Here is a 22,722-nt window from a genome sequence, read left to right on the forward strand (position 1 = left end):
TGGAGGGTGAAGATGTGGAGGGTGAAGATGTGGAGGGTAAAGGTGTGGAGGGTGAGGATGTGGAGGGTGAGGATGTGGAGGGTGAGGATGTGGAGGGTGAAGATGTGGAGGGTGAGAATGTGGAGGATGAAGATGGTGAGGATGTTGAGGGTGAAGATGTGGAGGATGAAGATGGTGAGGATGTTGAGGGTGAAGATGTGGAGGATAAAGATGTGGAGGGTGAGGATGGTGAGGATGTTGAAAATGAAGTTGTGGAGGATGAAAATGGGGAGGCTGAAAATGGTGAAGATGAGGACGTGGAGGATGAAGATGTGGAGGGAGCAGATGTGCAGGATGAGGAGGTGAAGAGTGAAAATGTGGATGGTGAAGATGTGGAGGTTGAGGAAGGTGAAGATGTGGAGGGTGAAGATGTGGAGGGTGAGGATGTGGAAGGTAAGGATATGGAGGGTGAAGATGTGGAAGTTAAGGATGTGGAGGGTGAAGATGTGGAGGGTGAGGATGTGGAGGGTGAAAATATGGATGGAGGGTGAAGACATGGAGGGTAAAGGTGTGGAGGGTGAAGATGTGGAGGGTGAAGATGTGGAGGGTAAAGGTGTGGAGGGTGAAGATGTGGAAGGTGAAGATGTGGAGGGTGAAGATGTGGAGGGTAAAGGTGTGGAGGGTGAAGATGTGGAGGGTGAAGATGTGGAAGGTGAAGATGTGGATGGAGGGTGAAGTAACTCCCCTCTTTATCCATGTCCTACTTGTCTTTTAACAGTTCGTTTAAGGCTCTACGTTACTCAATTTGATGAACAACTAAGCTTCATCAGCAATGTTGTTTGTGGCCAAATCCAGACATAAACATATGTATCTAGAATATATACTGTAGTGCAATAATCACACTGTGTTATTTGTAAAGCATTCAACAATGTAATGCACAGAAACAATATGGTAACACAAGCCCCTGTGTATGGTAACACGAGCCCCAACCCCTAAACCATAAACCCTAACCCCTTAACCCTACGCTAAACCCTAACCCCAACCCCACGCTAAACCCTAACCCTTAAACCTAACCCCAACCCCACGCTAAACCCTAACCCTTAAACCTAACCCTAACCCCAAGCTAAACCCTAACCCTTAAAACTAACCCTAACCCCAACCCCACGCTAAACCCTAACCCTTAAACCTAACCCCAACCCCACGCTAAACCCTAACCCTTAAACCTAACACCAAACCCACGCTAAACCCTAACCCATAAACCTAACCCTAACCCCAACCCCACTAAATCCTAACCCTTAAACCTAACCCCAACCTCACGCTAAACCCTAACCCTTAAACCTAACCCTAACCCCAACCCCACGCTAAACCCTAACCCTTAAACCTAACCCTAACCCCAACCCCACGCTAAACCCTAACCCATAAACCTAACCCTAGCCCCAACCCAACGCTAAATCCTAACCCTTAAACCTAACCCCACGCTAAACCCTAACCCCTACACCCTTAACCCTAATGCCTAAACCTAACCCCTAACCCTAATGCCTAAACCTAACCCCACGCTAAACCCTAACCCCTACACCCTTAACCCCTAACCCTAATGCCTAAACCTAACCCCTAACCCTAATGCCTAAACCTAACCACACGCTAAACCCTAACCCCTACACCCTTAACCCTAATGCCTAAACCTAACCCCTAACCCTAATGCCTAAACCTAACCCCACGCTAAACCCTAACCCCTACACCCTTAACCCCTAACCCTAATGCCTAAACCTAACCCCTAACCCTAATGCCTAAACCTAACCCCTAACCCTAATGCCTACACCCTTAACCCCTAACCCTAATGCCTAAACCTAACCCCTAACCCTAATGCCTACACCTAACCCCACCCTAACCCCTACACCCTTAACCCCTACACCCTTAACCCCTACACCCTAACCCCTAACCCAGTGTTATGATGCAGGTAAGTGATGGTAACACAAGCACCTGTGTAACGCGGTTGAGTCTGCATCTGGTACACTTGGTCTCGTAACCCCAACCCCACGCTAAACCCTAATGCCTAAACCTAACCCCACGGTAAACCCTAACCCCTACACCATAACCCAGTGTTATGATGCAGGTAAGTGATGGTAACACAAGCACCTGTGTAACGCGGTTGAGTCTGCGGCTGGTACACTTGATCTCGTAACCCCAACCCCACGCTAAACCCTAATCCCTACACCCTAACCCCTAACCCCGTGTTATGATGCAGGTAAGTGATGGTAACACAAGCACCTGTGTAATGCGGCTGGTACACTTGATCTCGTAACCCCAACCCCACGCTAAACCCTAATCCCTACACCCTAACCCCTAACCCAGTGTTATGATGCAGGTAAGTGATGGTAACACAAGCACCTGTGTAACGCGGTTGAGTCTGCATCTGGTACACTTGGTCTCGTAACCCCAACCCCACGCTAAACCCTAATGCCTAAACCTAACCCCACGGTAAACCCTAACCCCTACACCATAACCCAGTGTTATGATGCAGGTAAGTGATGGTAACACAAGCACCTGTGTAACGCGGTTGAGTCTGCGGCTGGTACACTTGATCTCGTAACCCCAACCCCACGCTAAACCCTAATCCCTACACCCTAACCCCTAACCCAGTGTTATGATGCAGCTAAGTGATGGTAACACAAGCACCTGTGTAACGCGGTTGAGTCTGCGGCTGGTACACTTGATCTCGTAACCCCAACCCCACGCTAAACCCTAATGCCTAAACCTAACCCCACGCTAAACCCTAATCCCTAACCCCTAACCCAGTGTTATGATGCAGGTAAGTGATGGTAACACAAGCACCTGTGTAACGCGGTTGAGTCTGCGGCTGGTACACTTGATCTCGTACTCTGGTCGTAGTTGAAGCTGCTGCTGCTCTTCCTCAAAGTCCACCAGGTCCCACTCGTACTCCAGCCGGGCCTGCCGACGCTTCCAGAACTCCAGGAACAGAGTCACTGCAGAAGGACAGGGTGAGGAGAAAGAGTTCAGGCCAAAAGGAGAGACTCTGTGGAAAGGCTTTTGTAGAACTATATAAAAAAAACTATATAACTATATAAAAAAAAAACTAGCAATAGTTTAGCATTGTGTTAGATATCACTCCTCCCTTCAGAGTCCTCTATATTCAGTAGGAATTCACCCACATGACAGAGCATTCATACAGGTGAGGCTGTAGGCTAGGTACACTCTCCGTGTCGTATGTTTGGCGAAAGGTCGCCGGTTCAAATCCCCGAGCCGACTAGGTGGAAAAAAATATGCCGATGTGCCCTTGAGCAAGGCACTTAACCCTAATCGGCTGTTGTAAGTGACTAAAATGTAAAACATGTCACTGTAAACAGGTCCTGACTCCAGGCGAGAGAGGCTCCGCTGTTATAAAATACCACAGTACTCCAAGAGAATGTCTGATTTCCAGTTGTAGCTATTGGCAGCTGCCACTAGGGGGCACTAAATGCACAGTTACAGTACTGTCACTTACCCCAAATCCCCATGAATATGGCAAAGAAAACTGTGCCCACATTGTCAAACATATGCGATTGCTGAAAGAAGAAAAACCAGAGTCAGTTCATAGACTTAATAACGTGTCTTAAAAGAAGAAAACACGAGGATGATGTTTAAATCGTCCTTAGAGATGTGTCTACAAATTGAACACATTTGCATTTTTTTATTATTTCATTATTATTATTTTTTACATTTAACCTTTATTTAACTAGACCAGTCAGTTAAGAACAATTTTTTTTTTACAATGACGGCCTCCCCCCGGTCAAACCCAGACAACGCTGGGCTAATTGTGCGCAGCCCTATGGAACTCCCAATCACGGCCAGTTGTTATATCAATCAATCAACCAATCCATCAATCAACCAATCAATCAAATGTATTTATAAAACCATTTTTACATCAGCTGATGCAGTGCTATACAGAAGTGCTATACAGAAAACCAGCCTAAAACCCCAAACAGCAAGCAATGCAGATGTAGAAGCAGCCAGGATTCGAACCAGAGATGCAGTGCATTAAACCGCTGCGCCACTCGGGAGCCCTAAAACAATAACTATCTTTATATCTTCACAGTGCAAAGCCTGGGTGTGCTTCTTACCCAGGACGAGTTACACGTTGAGTTGAGCTTCCAGTAGCCACACGTCTTATCACACAGCGGACACATGATAATGTTGCCTCCAATCTCCTCACTGCAGATTTCTTTACTGAAACAACGAAGAACGATGGAGAAGGACATAAGAAAGAGATTTCAAAGCAATCTAAATGATAGCGTCATGATGTCATGATTTACCGCTCAAAAGATTTTACAACACTGACTCGATCAAAACATTTTTAAATGTTTTATTATTTTCTACATTGTAGAATAATAGTGAAGACATCACAACTATGAAATAACACATGTGGAATCATGTAGTAACCCAAAAAGTGTGAAACAAATCAAAATATATTTAATATTTGAGATTCTTCAAATAGCCACTCTTTGCCTTGATGACAACTTTGCACACTTGGAATTCTCACAACCAGCTTCATGAAGTAGTCACCTGGAATGTATTTCAATTAACAGGTGTGCCTTGTGGAATTTCTTTCCTGGTGATCAGTTGTGTTGTGACAAGGTGGGGGGGTGGGGGGGGGGTGTACAGAACATAGCCCTATTTGGTAAAAGACCAAGTCCATATTATGGAAAGAACAGCACAAATAAGCAAAGAGAAACAACAGTCCATCATTACTTTAAGACATGAAGGTCAGTCAATACGGAACATTTCAAAAGTTTCTACAAGTGCAGTCACAAAAATCATCAAGCGATATGATGACACTGGCTCTCATGAGAACCGCCACAGGAATGGAAGACCCAGAGTTACCTCTGCTGCAGATGATAAGTTCATTAGAATTACAAGCCTCAGAAATTGCAGCCCAAATAAATGCTTCACATAGTTCAAGTAACAGACATCTCAACCTAAACTGTTCAGAGGAGACTGCGTGAATCATGTCTTCATAGTCGAATAGCTGCAAAGAAACTACTACTGAAGGACACCAATAATAAGAAGAGAGACTTGCTTGGGCCAAGAAACATGAGCAATGGACATTAGACCGGTGGAAATGTGTCCTTCGGTCTGATGAGTCCAAATTTGAGAGTTTTGGTTCCAACCTTTGTGAGACGCAGAGTAGGTGAACAGATGATCTCCGCATGTGTATTTCCATGGAAATATAACGTTTATTTGGAAAGTAATAAATATATAGATATTTTTAAAAGCATTCATGATTTGCGTAAATGTAATATACTAACTATTACTCTTGTTAAAAATATGAAATGGTGAAGAGCACATGACTTGTTTAGGACTCGAAACTCAAGAGTTTAGGACTTGAGACTTGACTTGATACTTGACGGTCTTGACTTGAGACTTGACCCGGACTTGCCTGTCTTGACTTTGGGACTTGAGTGCTACGACTTGAGACTTACTTGTGACTTGTAAAACAATGACTTGGTCATTGGTCAGGTGACTGCCTCTGGAAGCTGGTTGAGAGAATGCCAAGAGTGTGTAAAGCTGTCATCAAGGTAAAGGATGGCTATTTGAAGAATCTCAAATATAAAATATATTTTGATTTGTTTAACACTTTTTTTGGTTACCACATGATCCCATATGTGTTATTTCATAGTTCTGATGTCTTCACTATTATTCTACAAATGTAGAAAATATAAAAAAATCAAGAAAAACCCTTGAATGAGGTAGGTGTTTTAAAACTTTTGAACGGTAGTGTAGGTCTAACTGTATCAAAACATATGAGCTCCATTCTCAGCCACCTTAGCTAGAGTCCCAATCATTGAATGTATCAATCTGACATCCACGGACAACATAAAAATGTATAATAGTTACACTAGATACTGCTTACACCAACAATCCTCTCAGATCAACAAGAGCGCCTAGGGGATAGGAGCTAGGGGCTCACACAAGGGGGATAAGATCTAGGGGCTACACTACACAAATGTAAGGGGCTAGTGGCTAGGGGTTGAATTGGGATTCAGGGGCCCTCACCTCCAGACGTTGTCATCGAAGGTGAACAATCCATAGAGAAAACAGATCAGGCCGACTACCGCAGCGAAGAACAGCATCTCAGTGTAGAAACCCAGCCAGGCAAAGTAGATCCCAATCTTCTCCCCGTAATACTTCCTGTTATGGGGAATACAACCAATCAAACATCTTCTCCCCGTAATACTTCCTGTTATGAGAAATACAACACAACCAATCAAACATCTTCTCCCCGTAATACTTCCTGTTATGAGAAATACAACACAACCAATCAAACATCTTCTCCCCGTAATACTTCCTGTTATGAGAAATACAACACAACCAATCAAACATCTTCTCCCGTAATACTTCCTGTTATGAGAAATACAACACAACCAATCAAACATCTTCTCCCCGTAATACTTCCTGTTATGAGAAATACAACACAACCAATCAAACATCTTCTCCCCGTAATACTTCCTGTTATGAGAAATACAACACAACCAATCAAACATCTTCTCCCCGTAATACTTCCTGTTATGAGAAATACAACACAACCAATCAAACATCTTCTCCCCGTAATACTTCCTGTTATGAGAAATACAACACAACCAATCAAACATCTTCTCCCCGTAATACTTCCTGTTATGAGAAATACAACACAACAAATCAAACATCTTCTCCCCGTAATACTTCCTGTTATGAGAAATACAACACAACCAATCAAACATCTTCTCCCCGTAATACTTCCTGTTATGAGAAATACAACACAACAAATCAAACATCTTCTCCCCGTAATACTTCCTGTTATGAGAAATACAACACAACCAATCAAACATCTCCTCCCCGTAATACTTCCTGTTATGGGAAACACAACCAATCAAACAACACCAAGCAGGTTGTGAACTCCAGGTCAGGTCTATCTAGTGTCTAAAAATAATGGGCAGACACAGTTACAATTAACGACCTGGGCACTGCAGTTTACTTTTAAAGATGAATTCAGCTTGCAGAGTTTACAGCAATCAAAGATCTCTGGAAATATACTGTAAGGTCTGTCACTGTGTGTAGGGGGTTCATTGTATGTTGGATTATACAACGGGTGGGTCTAATCCTGAATGCCGATTGGTTAAAGCCACATTCCAGCCGGTGTCTATTCCACAAGTTACCACACGCTAAAATCTATGATGTTAAAATGCCCATTTACTCTGTTCCATCTGACTTGCGCAATCCCACTGTATCATCAGCCCAGTCAAGCAATTTATAAACGTGATCTCCAAACTCTCGGACATTCACTGGTATGGCTGATTAGCCGTAATACGTTGTGTTAGTCCGCTAGGGACCTTTTTGTGTTTATTCTGCAGATCCAGGAAGGTTACGACTATTCAGAATGATGATATGATAAGAGGTAATGATTAATACGTTGACTGTTTTATGGATGGGATATGTAAAGACCCTTATAGTTTAAAATCGGGAGATGGTAACAATTTAAACAACCGCTCTCGTGGTGCCCCAAATTCGTTATGAGTTAGTTGTTACATGATTAGTTTAATCAGGTAACAATTAAACATATTTAGTTGATTCAATAAATAACAGTCATCAGATTATTATTTATTTTTACCTTTATTTTACTAGGCAAGTCAGTTAAGAACAAATTCTTATTTTCAATGACGGCCTAGGAACAGTGGGTTAACTGCCTGTTCAGGGGCAGAACGACAGATTTGTACCTTGTCAGCTCGGGGATTTGAACTTGCAACCTTTCAATTACTAGTCCAACGCTCTAACCACTAGGCTACCCTGCCGCCCCGTAATGAAAGTAAAGTCACGACAAAAGAATCAGCTCTACCATTTAGCTCAGTGCAGATGTTGCCTGTAATCCATGGCTTCTGGTTGGGGTATGTACAGTACATATTGTCACTGTGGGGTCTAGGTCATCGATGCACTTATTGATGAAGCCAGTGACTGATGTGGTGTACTCCTCAATGACATCAGAAGAATCCCAGAACATATTCCAGTCTGTGCTGCAAAACAGTCCTGTAGTTTTGCATCTGCTTCATCTGACCACTTTTTTTATAGACCGAGTCAATGGTGCTTCCTGCTTCAATTTTCGCTTGTAAGCAGGAATCAGGAGGATAGAGTGATGGTCAGATTTGCCAAATGGAGGGCGAGGGAGCGCTTTGTACACTTCTCTGTGTGTGGAGTGTTGTATTGTGTCTTGTCGTGTTGTGTTGTGTCGTGTTGTGTCATGTCGTGTTGTGTTATGTTGTGTTGTGTCGTGCCGTGTTGTGTCATGTCGTGTTGTGTTATGTTGTGTTGTGTCGTGTCATGTCGTGTTGTGTTATGTTGTGTTGTGTCGTGCCGTGTTGTGTCATGTCGTGTTGTGTTATGTTGTGTTATGTTGTGTTGTGTCATGTCGTGTTGTGTTATGTTGTGTCGTGCCGTGTTGTGTCATGTCGTGTTGTGTTATGTTGTGTTGTGTCGTGCCGTGTTGTGTCATGTCGTGTTGTGTTATGTTGTGTTGTGTCGTGTCATGTCGTGTTGTGTTATGTTGTGTTGTGTCGTGCCGTGTTGTGTCATGTCGTGTTGTGTTATGTTGTGTTATGTTGTGTTGTGTCATGTCGTGTTGTGTTATGTTGTGTCGTGCCGTGTTGTGTCATGTCGTGTTGTGTTATGTTGTGTTGTGTCGTGTCGTGTTGTGTTATGTTGTGTTGTGTCGTGCCGTGTTGTGTCATGTCGTGTTGTGTTATGTTGTGTTGTGTCGTGTTGTGTCATGTCGTGTTGTGTTATGTTGTGTTGTGTCGTGCCGTGTTGTGTCATGTCGTGTTGTGTTATGTTGTGTTGTGTCGTGTTGTGTCATGTTGTGTCGTGCCGTGTTGTGTCATGTCGTGTCGTGTTGTGTTGTGTTATGTTGTATTGTGTCTTGTCATGTCATGTCATGCTGTGTCGTGTTGTGTCGTGTTGTGTCGTGCTGTGTCGTGTTGTGTCGTGTTGTGTCGTGTCGTGTCGTGCCGTGCCGTGCCGTGCGGTGTCGTGTTGTGTCGTGTTGTGCCGTGTTGTGCCGTGTTGTGTCGTGTTGTGTCGTGCCGTGTAGTGTCGTGCCGTGTCGTGCCGTGTGGTGTTATGTCATGTTGTTTCATGTTGTGCCGTGTTGTGCCGTGTTGTGTCATGTTGTGTCGTGTTATGTTGTGCTCTCACCGTATCAAATTGAGAGGCTGCTCTTTGAAGAAACTGAAGAACCGGGCCCAGTGTTTGTAGAGGCTGAATCTCTCACTCTCACTGTTGGGGTCTCTGGATGCCTTCCAGTACCGAGACTGTAGACATACAGAGAGAAAGATGTCATTAGAGTCATGGTCCTACTGGATACATGTCATTAGAGTCATGGTCCTACTGGATACATGTCATTAGAGTCATGGTCCTACTGGATACATGTCATTAGAGTCATGGTCCTACTGGATACATGTCATTAGAGTCATGGTCCTGCTGGATACATGTTATTTATAGAGTCATGGTCCTACTGGATACATGTCATTTATAGAGTCATGGTCCTACTGGATACATGTCATTAGAGGCATGGTTCTACTGGATACATGTCATTAGAGTCATGGTCCTACTGGATATATGTCATTAGAGTCATGGTCCTACTGGATAGATGTCATTAGAGTCATGGTCCTACTGGATAGATGTCATTAGTCATGGTCCTACTGGATACATGTCATTTATAGAGTCATGGTCCTACTGGATACATGTCATTAGAGCCATGGTCCTACTGGATACATGTCATGTATAGAGTCATGGTGCTACTGGATACATGTAATTTATAGAGTCATGGTCCTACTGGTTTCATGTCATTTGAGTCATGGTGCTACTGGGGATACATATCATTTATAGAGTCATGGTCCTACTGGATACATGTCATTTATAGAGTCATGGTGCTACTGGATACATGTCATTAGAGTCATGGTCCTACTGGATACATGTCATTAGAGTCATGGTGCTACTGGGGATACACGTAATTTATAGAGTCATGGTCCTACTGGATACATTTCATTAGAGTCATGGTCCTACTGGATAGATGTCATTTATAGAGTCATGGTCCTACTGGATACATGTCATTTATAGAGTCATGGTGCTACTGGATACATGTCATTAGAGTCATGGTGCTACTGGATAGATGTCATTAGAATCATGGTCCTACTGGATACATGTCATTAGAGTCATGGTCCTACTGGATACATGTCATTAGAGTCATGGTCCTACTGGATACATGTCATTTATAGTCATGGTCCTACTGGATACATGTCATTAGAGTCATGGTCCTACTGGATACATGTCATTTATAGAGTCACTCATCTTTATGTCTCTGCGCATTGGCTCGCCGAAAACTACCTTTAAAGTCATTTATACCTCACACACACTAGGCCTTTAACGACTTCACAGATACTCAATGGCACATGTGCATACCATTAGGCCCAACAAGAGCCCAGAGGGCAGCGCTGTTTTAGCCGCCAGGAGAAAGGCCACTGTTATACAGTAGCTTCTTACGTCATGTAGTGGGAAGGCAGCCCCGTAGGTCCCGTTGTTGAGCAGGCGCTTGATGCCCTTCTTGTTCTTGTCATCACTGTCCTCCTTGTAGTACGCACAGCGGGCCAGGATATAGTACACCTGGAGGAGGAGAGGTGAAAGGTCATTTAGTACACCCGTAGGAGGAGAGGTGAAAGGTCATTTAGTACACCTGGAGGAGGAGAGGTGAAAGGTCATTTAGTACACCTGGAGGAGGAGAGGTGAAAGGTCATTTAGTACACCTGTAGGAGGAGGAGAGGTGAAAGGTAATTTAGTACACCTGGAGGAGGAGAGGTGAAAGGTCATTTAGTGCATTTAGGAATTATATTAATTCATTTTAGAAGCCACTATATTTACAGGATTACCTTGAATGGCTACATTTAGAACTCTGATAAGAAATAAGTGTTACGACGGTTCACTTGATTCTCCTATAATAATCCTTAATGACGGTGCAGTACTTACTATCCTGTTGCGGACAGAGGGAGGGAAGAAGGTCTCCTTGTCATCGATAAGGAAGAAGTCAATCTTTTCCTTGTTGAAGGGAGAGGTGAAGTAGTCTGGTTCAGGATTCATAATGTGGTTCGGTAGACGGAAGGGAGTGAACAGCCAGTTCATGGGAATGTCCTGGTGGAAGAGGAGACTTTAAGAATGGGAATCTTTATCATTTTACATTCCTAACCCGAGTACTAGTTTTACATTCTTATCCTGAGTACTAGTTTTATATTCCTGAGTACTAGTTTTATATTCCTGAGTACTAGTTTTACATTCCTAGCCTGAGTACTAGTTTTACATTCCTGAGTACTAGTTTTATATTCCTGAGTACTAGTTTTACATTCCTAGCCTGAGTACTAGTTTTACATTCCTGAGTACTAGTTTTACATTCCTAGCCTGAGTACTAGTTTTACATTCCTAGCCTGAGTACTAGTTTTACATTCCTAGCCTGAGTACTAGTTTTACATTCTTATCCTGAGTACTAGTTTTATATTCCTGAGTACTAGTTTTATATTCCTGAGTACTAGTTTTACATTCCTAGCCTGAGTACTAGTTTTACATTCCTGAGTACTAGTTTTATATTCCTGAGTACTAGTTTTACATTCCTAGCCTGAGTACTAGTTTTACATTCCTGAGTACTAGTTTTACATTCCTAGCCTGAGTACTAGTTTTACATTCCTAGCCTGAGTACTAGTTTTACATTCCTAGCCTGAGTACTAGTTTTACATTCCTAGCCTGAGTACTAGTTTTATATTCCTAGCCTGAGTACTAGTTTTACATTCCTGAGTACTAGTTTTACATTCCTGAGTACTAGTTTTACATTCCTAGCCTGAGTACTAGTTTTACATTCCTAGCCTGAGTACTAGTTTTACATTCCTAGCCTGAGTACTAGTTTTACCGTCCTAGCCTGAGTACTAGTTTTACATTCCTAGCCTGAGTACTAGTTTTACATTCCTAGCCTGAGTACCAGTTTTACATTCCTAGCCTGAGTACCAGTTTTACATTCCTAGCCTGAGTACTAGTTTTATATTCCTAGCCCGAGTACTAGTTTTACATTCCTAACCCGAGTACTAGTTTTACATTCCTAGCCCGAGTACTAGTTTTACATTCCTAGCCCGAGTACTAGTTTTACATTCCTAGCCTGAGTACTAGTTTTACATTCCTAGCCTGAGTACTAGTTTTACATTCCTAGCCTGAGTACTAGTTTTACATTCCTAGCCTGAGTACTAGTTTTACATTCCTAGCCTGAGTACTAGTTTTACATTCCTAGCCTGAGTACTAGTTTTACATTCCTAGCCTGAGTACTAGTTTTACATTCCTAGCCTGAGTACTAGTTTTACATTCCTAGCCTGAGTACTAGTTTTACATTCCTAGCCTGAGTACTAGTTTTACATTCCTAGCCTGAGTACTAGTTTTACATTCCTAGCCTGAGTACTAGTTTTACATTCCTAGCCTGAGTACTAGTTTTACATTCCTAGCCTGAGTACTAGTTTTACATTCCTAGCCTGAGTACTAGTTTTACATTCCTAGCCTGAGTACTAGTTTTACATTCCTAGCCCGAGTACTAGTTTTACATTCCTAGCCTGAGTACTAGTTTTACATTCCTAGCCCGAGTACTAGTTTTACATTCCTAGCCTGAGTACTAGTTTTACATTCCTAGCCTGAGTACTAGTTTTACATTCCTAGCCTGAGTACTAGTTTTACATTCCTAGCCTGAGTACTAGTTTTATATTCCTAGCCTGAGTACTAGTTTTACATTCCTGAGTACTAGTTTTACATTCCTAGCCTTCCTAGAGTACTAGTTTTACATTCCTAGCCTGAGTACTAGTTTTACATTCCTAGCCTGAGTACTAGTTTTACATTCCTAGCCTGAGTTAGTTTTACATTCCTAGCCTGAGTACTAGTTTTACATTCCTAGCCTGAGTACTAGTTTTACATTCCTAGCCTGAGTACTAGTTTTACATTCATTCTAGCCCGAGTACTAGTTTTACATTCCTAGCCTGAGTACTAGTTTTACATTCCTAGCCTGAGTACTAGTTTTACATTCCTAGCCTGAGTACTAGTTTTACATTCCTAGCCTGAGTACTAGTTTTACATTCCTAGCCTGAGTACTAGTTTTACATTCCTAGCCTGAGTACTAGTTTTACATTCCTAGCCTGAGTACTAGTTTTACATTCCTAGCCTGAGTACTAGTTTTATATTCCTAGCCTGAGTACTAGTTTTACATTCCTGAGTACTAGTTTTACATTCCTGAGTACTAGTTTTACATTCCTAGCCTGAGTACTAATTTTACATTCCTAGCCTGAGTACTAGTTTTACATTCTTAGCCTGAGTACCAGTTTTACATTCCTAGCCTGAGTACTAGTTTTACATTCCTAGCCTGAGTACTAGTTTTACATTCCTACTGAAGCGTGACGGCCAATTGTGTTTGGCTTGACAATGAAAGCAATGGAGTTAGCAAGAGCACAAACAGATCTTCCCTACAGTCTACGGAAATTTGTCCTGACGAGATTTTTTCTTTCAGTTTTGCGATTAGAACCGGGAACCGTCTGGTTGCTGGCTCGCCTCTCTAACCACTAGGACACCCGGCTGCCTACTGTACCTTGTGGGCGGGGATGTCGTTGGCCTTGAAGGGAACCTTGATCTTGAGGACATCGGCATAGGTGGCTAGCACATCCCATGGAGTGTGGATCTTCACATAGTATGTCTTACCATCATCTGACTCCTGAATGGAGAGATGAATGGAGAGATGAATGGAGAGATGTGGAGATGATGAAATGGAGAGATGAATGGAGAGATGTGGAGATGATGAAATGGAGAGATGAATGGAGAGATGAATGGAGAGATGTGGAGATGATGAAATGGAGAGATGAATGGAGAGATGTGGAGATGATGAAATGGAGAGATGAATGGAGAGATGTGGAGATGATGAAATGGAGAGATGAATGGAGAGATGAATGGAGAGATGTGGAGATGATGAAATGGAGAGATGAATGGAGAGATGTGGAGATGATGAAATGGAGAGATGAATGGAGAGATGAATGGAGAGATGTGGAGATGATGAAATGGAGAGATGTGGAGATGATGAAATGGAGAGATGAATGGAGAGATGAATGGAGAGATGTGGAGATGATGAAATGGAGAGATGTGGAGATGATGAAATGGAGAGATGAATGGAGAGATGAATGGAGAGATGTGGAGATGATGAAATGGAGAGATGAATGGAGAGATGTGGAGATGATGAAATGGAGAGATGTGGAGATGATGAAATGGAGAGATGAATGGAGAGATGAATGGAGAGATGTGGAGATGATGAAATGGAGAGATGAATGGAGAGATGTGGAGATGATGAAATGGAGAGATGAATGGAGAGATGTGGAGATGATGAAATGGAGAGATGAATGGAGAGATGAATGGAGAGATGTGGAGATGATGAAATGGAGAGATGAATGGAGAGATGAATGGAGAGATGTGGAGATGATGAAATGGAGAGATGAATGGAGAGATGTGGAGATGATGAAATGGAGAGATGAATGGAGAGATGTGGAGATGATGAAATGGAGAGATGAATGGAGAGATGAATGGAGAGATGTGGAGATGATGAAATGGAGAGATGAATGGAGAGATGTGGAGATGATGAAATGGAGAGATGAATGGAGAGATGTGGAGATGATGAAATGGAGAGATGAATGGAGAGATGTGGAGATGATGAAATGGAGAGATGAATGGAGAGATGTGGAGATGATGAAATGGAGAGATGAATGGAGAGATGTGGAGATGATGAAATGGAGAGATGGTGTGATGGAGACATGGAGACAGAGAGATATGGAGATTTGGAGAGATGGTAGGATGGTGACATGGTGAGATGTGGAGATGGAGAGATTTGGAGAGATTGTAGGATGCAGAGATCAAGAGATGGTGGGATGGGGAGATGGTGAGATGTGAAGATGGAGAAATGGTGAGATGTGAAGATGGTGGGATGGAGAGATTTCGAGATGGGGTGATGTGGAATGTGGAGATTTGGAGAGATGGTGGGATGGAGAGATGGTGAGATGGAGAAATGGTGAGATAGTAAGATGGAGAGATGGAGAAATGGGGAGATGTGGAGATGGAGAGATGTGGAGAGATTGAGAGATGGCGAAATTGACCAACACAGAAACAGACAGAGAAATAGGTAGATAATTAGACCAGAGAAACAGGCAGAGAAACAGACCAGAGAAACAGACCAGAGAAACAGGCAGAGAAACAGACCAGAGAAACAGGCAGAGAAACAGACCAGAGAAACAGGCAGAGAAACAGACCAGAGAAACAGGCAGAGAAACAGACCAGAGAAACAGGCAGAGAAACAGACCAGAGAAACAGGCAGAGAAATAGGTAGATAATTAGACCAGAGAAACAGGCAGAGAAACAGACCAGAGAAACAGGCAGAGAAACAGACCAGGAATACCTAGGATAGGATAAAGTAATCCTTCTCACCCCCCCCCTTAAATGATTTAGATGCACTATTGTAAAGTGGCTGTTCCACTGATGTCAGAAGGTGAATTCACCAATTTGTAAGTCGCTCTGGATAAGAGCGTCTGCTAAATGACTTAAATGTAAATGTAGACCAGAGAAACAGGCAGAGAAACAGACCAGAGAAACAGGCAGAGAAACAAAGACAGACAAAGATAGACAGACATAGTCATATCAGTTTCATTATAGGGTTGCTCAAGGACAATCCATTTCTGTCCCAATAGCAGAATTGAGCCACTTGCACTACCACAAACAAGCCATTTTCCTGAACTGTGCTGTGATGTTGTCTATTGATCTACTTACCTCAGGTGGTGAGAAAGACTAATGGTATCCCCCAATACAAAAACAGACCAGTCTGTCCCTGTATGGTCCAATGGTGTTATTCACTAACCTGGTCCCAGATCAGTTTATGCTGCGTTACTAACTTCTATGGTCCAGTGGTGTTATTCACTAACCTGGTCCCAGATCAGTTTATGCTGCTTTACTAACTTCTATGGTCCAATGGTGTTATTCACTAACCTGGTCCCAGATCAGTTTATGCTGCGTTACTAACTTCTATGGTCCAATGGTGTTATTCACTAACCTGGTCCCAGATCAGTTTATAATGTGTTACTAACTTCTATGGTTCAATGGTGTTATTCACTAACCTGGTCCCAGATCAGTTTATGCTGCGTTACTAACTCCTATGGTCCAATAGTGTTATTCACTAACCTGGTCCCAGATCAGTTTATGATGTGTTACTAACTTCTATGGTCCAATGGTGTTATTCACTAACCTGGTCCCAGATCAGTTTATGCTGCGTTACTAACTTCTATGGTCCAATGGTGTTATTCACTAACCTGGTCCCAGATCAGTTTATGCTGCTTTACTAACTTATATGGTCCAATAGTGTTATTCACTAACCTGGTCCCAGATCAGTTTATGCTGCATTACTAACTTCTATGGTCCAATGGTGTTAGCAACACAGCACAAACAAATCTAAGACCAGGGTATTTATTTATTCACCATAACTTGGTTATATCTAACTGAATGAATCTTCAGAGCAGGAATCTCACCATAACTTGGTTATATGGGGCGGCAGTGTAGCCTAGTGGTAGTTAGGCAGTCAACCCACTGTTCCTAGGCCGTCATTGAAAATAAGAATTTGTTCTTAACTGACTTGCCTGGTTAAATAAAGGTAAAAAATAAAATAAAAAATATCTAACCGAATGAACCTTCAGAGCAGGAATCTCACCGATTGATCCTCTGTCTCCAGCTCCAGACCTGCCTTCTGTAGGTTAGCTTCGTACTCCTTCCGCCTCTCCTGTTGAGAAACACAACAATAAAGGAGAGGAACTTAATTAACAACTAGCAACGGTCATCGAAATTGTTAAAAGGTTTTTAAAACAACTCTAATAACGCTAGCGGGGGGAAAAACATCAGGCATAAAAGAGTCGGGGAGAGTAAAAGGAAAGCAATCAATCCCAGCCAGATTTAAAGTGATAAGTGAATTTTGCATCCCTCAAACACAGCAAATACTGCTGAAAAAGACAGACCCTCAGGTGGGCGGGGCATGCGCGTTGCTATAGAAACACACGGTAATGGGGAGTTTATCTGTTTTGGCACTAGAAATACAACTTCCTCCATCAAGTTCACTGCTTCGTCATCTGCATTTATCATACAGGAAGAGGGACTCAACTTTCCTGTTACCACACTTCCAACTATCACATTCTAGGACTGTGACTGTGTCTGTGTCTGTGTGACAGTTCCTGTCCAGGCCTAGGGTCAGTATGGTGGGCAGTGGGTGTGGTGACTGAGTGTGAGGTTCAGAACAGACAGACACAGCAGAGCTCTGCGTTATATTGGCATCGAACATGTCACCCTCCCTAGGAGAGGAGGTGACCTTGATCATTTATTGTTAAAACGAGAGGCTGCCTGGATCTTTAACTTAAAGACTCTTGCTCCCTTCGGTCTCATTACATTACATTTAAGTCATTTAGCAGACGCTCTTATCCAGAGCGACTTACAAATTGGCGGTCTCAACGTAGACTTTGATCTGAAGCCATTCTTGTGATTATTGTGACTTTGACATTGTAATTGTTTGTAAGCTTGTGTAGTCTAAAATGAATCTGTGATCGTATGCTATCCATTTGTATTTTTTGTATGCTGTTCTTTCTATGCCATTTGAATATTTGCGAAATTAACCAATGATATTAGGCCGCTCTTGGCCATGATTATGTGTCTTGACACTATATAAATGAGCCATCCTGCAGTGTTTGTGACTGTATCCTGATGAAGACAGCTTGGCTGTCGAAACGTTGGTAAATTAACATTTTTGCATCTGAGCTCCTGGGGTGTGCGGCTCTCCTTTATTTACAAGTGTTCTACTCCGTTAGCCAGCACCTCGCCAAAATAGGTGTGCGTTTCTTCCTTTCTTTTTTCTACACACAGCAGAGCTGACAGCCCTCACAGCCATGAAGTGACAGTAACAACAAGGTGTTAGAGCTAACACTCCTGTACCAGACACACTGGACCATACAGTCTGTAGCTACTAGTCCCTGGGCTATCTGTATCAAAACACACAGTCTGTAGCTACTAGTCCCTGGGCTAGCTGTATCCAAACACAGTCTGTAGCTACTAGTACCTGGGCTAGCTGTATCCAACCACACAGTCTGTAGCTACTAGTACCTGGGCTAGCTGCATCCAAACACACAGTCTAGCTACTAGTCCCTGGGCTAGCTGCATCCAAACACACAGTCTAGCTACTAGTCCCTGGGCTAGCTGTATCCAAACACACAGTCTGTAGCTACTAGTACCTGGGCTAGCTGCATCCAAACACACAGTCTAGCTACTAGTCCCTGGGCTAGCTGCATCCAAACACACAGTCTAGCTACTAGTCCCTGGGCTAGCTGTATCCAAACACACAGTCTGTAGCTACTAGTCCCTGGGCTAGCTGCCTCCAAACACACAGTCTGTAGCTACTAGTCCCTGGGCTAGCTGCATCCAAACACACAGTCTGTAGCTACTAGTACCCGGGGCTAGCTGCATCCAACCACACAGTCTGTAGCTACTAATCCCTGGGCTAGCTGCCTCCAAACACACAGTCTGTAGCTACTAGTCCCTGGGCTAGCTGAATCCAAACACACAGTCTGTAGCTACTAGTCCCTGGGCTATCTGTATCCAAACACACAGTCTGTAGCTACTAGTCCCTGGGCTATCTGTATCCAAACACACAGTCTGTAGCTACTAGTCCCTGGGCTATCTGTATCCAAACACACAGTCTGTAGCTACTAGTCCCTGGGCTAGCTGCATCCAACCACACAGTCTAGCTACTAGTCCCTGGGCTAGCTGCATCCAAACACACAGTCTGGCTACTAGTCCCTGGGCTAGCTGTATCCAACCACACAGTCTGTAGCTACTAGTCCCTGGGCTAGCTGTATCCAAACACACAGTCTGTAGCTACTAGTCTCTGGGCTAGCTGCATCCAACCACACAGTCTGTAGCTACTAGTCCCTGGGCTAGCTGCATCCAAACACACAGTCTGTAGCTACTAGTCCCTGGGCTAGCTGCATCCAACCACACAGTCTAGCTACTGGTACCCGGGGCTAGCTGTATCCAAACACACAGTCTGGCTACTAGTCCCTGGGCTAGCTGCATCCAAACACACAGTCTGTAGCTACTAGTCCCTGGGCTAGCTGTATCCAAACACACAGTCTGTAGCTACTAGTCCCTGGGCTAGCTGTATCCAAACACACAGTCTGGCTACTAGTACCTGGGCTAGCTGCCTCCAAACACACAGTCTGTAGCTACTAGTCCCTGGGCTAGCTGCATCCAAACACACAGTCTGGCTACTAGTCGCTGGGCTAGCTGCCTCCAAACACACAGTCTGTAGCTACTAGTCCCTGGGCTAGCTGCATCCAAACACACAGTCTGGCTACTAGTCCCTGGGCTATCTGTATCCAAACACACAGTCTGTAGCTACTAGTACCTGGGCTAGCTGCCTCCAAACACACAGTCTGTAGCTACTAATCCCTGGGCTAGCTGTATCCAAACACACAGTCTGTAGCTACTAGGCCCTGGGCTAGCTGCATCCAACCACACAGTCTGTAGCTACTAGTCCCTGGGCTATCTGTATCCAAACACAGTCTGTAGCTACTAGTCCCTGGGCTAGCTGCCTCCAAACACACAGTCTGTAGCTACTAGTCCCTGGGCTAGCTGCATCCAAACACACAGTCTGTAGCTACTAGTCCCTGGGCTAGCTGCATCCAAACACACAGTCTGTAGCTACTAGTCCCTGGGCTAGCTGCATCCAACCACACAGTCTGTAGCTACTAGTCCCTGGGCTATCTGTATCCAAACACACAGTCTGTAGCTACTAGTCCCTGGGCTATCTGTATCCAAACACACAGTCTGTAGCTACTAGTCCCTGGGCTATCTGTATCCAAACACACAGTCTGTAGCTACTAGTCCCTGGGCTAGCTGCCTCCAGCCACACAGTCTGTAGCTACTAGTCCCTGGGCTAGCTGCCTCCAAACACACAGTTTGTAGTTACTAGTCCCTGGGCTAGCTGCCTCCAAACACACAGTCTGTAGCTACTTGTCCCTGGGCTAGCTGCCTCCAAACACACAGTCTGTAGCTACTAGTCCCTGGGCTAGCTGCATCCAAACACACAGTCTGTAGCTACTAGTCCCTGGGCTAGCTGCATCCAAACACACAGTCTAGCTACTAGTCCCTGGGCTAGCTGCATCCAACCACACAGTCTGTAGCTACTAGTCCCTGGGCTAGCTGTATCCAAACACACAGTCTGTAGCTACTAGTCCCTGGGCTAGCTGCATCCAACCACACAGTCTGTAGCTACTAGTCCCTGGGCTATCTGCATCCAAACACACAGTTTGTAGCTACTAGTCCCTGGGCTAGCTGCATCCAACCACACAGTCTGTAGCTACTAGTCCCTGGGCTAGCTGCATCCAACCACACAGTCTAGCTACTAGTCCCTGGGCTAGCTGTATCCAAACACACAGTCTGTAGCTACTAGTCCCTGGGCTAGCTGCATCCAAACACACAGTCTAGCTACTAGTCCCTGGGCTAGCTGCCTCCAAACACACAGTCTAGCTACTAGTCCCTGGGCTAGCTGTATCCAAACACACAGTCTGAAGCTACTGACCAGGCCAGCACAGTAGCCTAACATACGGCTTGAAGCTACTGACCAGGCCAGCACAGTAGCCAAACATACAGTCTGAAGCTACTGACCGGGTCATTTCAGTAGCCAAACATACAGTCTGAAGCTACTGACCAGGCCAGCACAGTAGCCAAACATGCAGCTTGAAGCTACTGACCAGGCCAGCACAGTAGCCAAACATACAGCTTGAAGCTGCTGACCAGGCCAGCACAGTAGCCTATCATATGGGGACAAAGGGAGGGCCGTTCAAACTGTGTCACAGTTCACACAGCATGTAAATACTACTCAAACATACTTCGCACTCAAAATACACTAAAAATAACTATTTAACCAAGGAAACTAAGTGTCAATTCAAGGCTAACGCAAAAGCAAGGCTGATGATAAGGACATTCCATTCCATGGGGCTGGCTAGGAATCAGGAATCATAGCTACTGCAATTTATCTCTAGAATATTCAAGGGAAAAATCCACTCAAAAACGCCATTTTGGTAGTTGTTTTCATTAGTCCATACAGTTCATAATGTTTTTCATGTCGGCAGTCAAGATTTCAAGATATTGGACTTTGAAGGAGCAAAGTGTCACCGGCCATTTCTCCTTTAACACTATCAACAAAGTCAGTGATATTATGAACAGCTTGGCAAGAGACAACCAGCTGCTACTGACAACTGACTATGTAGTACAGTATGCTTCTATACTGACTGTATAACTGTAGTATTGCCAAATACTAGTCATGTAGCCTGGTTAAACCAAACTGAAGGCTAAACTCACAATGGAGCGGAACATTCAGTCTGGGTTTACCCCAGGCTAAGTAGTACAGTGCTCAGAAACCAGCACCTAGTCTCACTTTGAATTACAGTACAATGACAGATTACAGTACATTGAAAAACTTGTGATAACTAGTAAATTGCGTTGAACAACTATTTGACGTTATAGAAAAGGTTATAGCTACAGTAAGAGTGAGCACAGGTGTGTTTCTGAAGGTTGTATTTTACCTGCTTCCTCTCTCCGTCTCGGTCATCCACATAGGACAGGATGAAGTCAATTCTCCTCTTTCCATCCCGGAAGAACACAGAGTCTTTACTCTGCTGATGCTTGTCAACCTGAGAGGAGACCGACAACACACACACACACGCACAAACACGCACGCGCACACACACAGACACGCATGCACACACACACGCACGCACGCACACACGCACGCACGCACACAGACACGCATGCACACACACACACACACACACACACACACACACACACACACACACACACACACACACACACACACACACACACACACACACACACACACACACACACACACACACACACACACACACACACACACACACACACACACACACACACACACACACACGTGGTCAGTTGAAATACACAGACAAAGCCTCGTATTCCCAGACACACATTTAAGACCTTGACTGACAAGCTTTATATCAATAGTGATTATGTGTCTGTCTGGGAAGCCGGCCCATAAGGTACATCTTCACGAAGCCTTAGATGCATTCAGTAAGGTAGACAGTCTTCAGTTCACTCCTACTCTTAAACGTTTTCAAACAGTAGACGAGTACATTATTGAACACAGTCAAGGCTCTGAGCCAAAGCACATCAACGCCACTGCAAATCAATCCATATACTGTCACTGTAATTCGATACATCGATGTCACGATGAAGAATCACACACAGCAACACAGTATTACCTCTCGGCTGCAGAGGTCGGACGACATGCAAGGAGCAACGCAATTCAATTTCAACCATGGCTTAGAGTGGAACTGACAGCGTTTTAACTACTTTGCAGATATGAAAAAAAAACAGACAATCATAATATCAGTAAAAATATATATATATCAAATTTATTTTATGATTTTATCAAATTTCAGTTCATGCTACAAAACTAACTTTATAAAGAGTTTTTAAAAATAGGGTAAATTCGACTTTAACATTCCATGATGTACACAAAGGCATTGTTGGCAGAATAGACGAATG

At 43.8% G+C, this 22,722-nt stretch overlaps 1 protein-coding gene across 1 annotated transcript in view; it reads right to left on the bottom strand.

The window, feature by feature from the left end:
• The window catches only part of LOC135556741 (anoctamin-5-like), an 88,028-nt gene that overhangs the window by 22,425 nt on the left and 42,881 nt on the right, over positions 1–22,722 (bottom strand). Inside the window, exons 3-12 of the mRNA XM_064990153.1 lie at positions 21,714–21,821; positions 16,799–16,867; positions 13,655–13,777; positions 11,023–11,184; positions 10,543–10,662; positions 9,196–9,311; positions 6,031–6,165; positions 4,098–4,203; positions 3,482–3,542; positions 2,812–2,963 (exon numbers count right to left, since the gene is read on the bottom strand). Of these exons, the coding sequence (XP_064846225.1) occupies positions 2,812–2,963; positions 3,482–3,542; positions 4,098–4,203; positions 6,031–6,165; positions 9,196–9,311; positions 10,543–10,662; positions 11,023–11,184; positions 13,655–13,777; positions 16,799–16,867; positions 21,714–21,821 (1,152 nt within the window). The remainder of the gene's footprint in view (positions 1–2,811; positions 2,964–3,481; positions 3,543–4,097; positions 4,204–6,030; positions 6,166–9,195; positions 9,312–10,542; positions 10,663–11,022; positions 11,185–13,654; positions 13,778–16,798; positions 16,868–21,713; positions 21,822–22,722) is intronic.

This window comes from Oncorhynchus masou, chromosome 15, assembly GCF_036934945.1.
Source record: "Oncorhynchus masou masou isolate Uvic2021 chromosome 15, UVic_Omas_1.1, whole genome shotgun sequence".
Classification (NCBI taxonomy): Eukaryota; Metazoa; Chordata; class Actinopteri; order Salmoniformes; family Salmonidae; genus Oncorhynchus; species Oncorhynchus masou.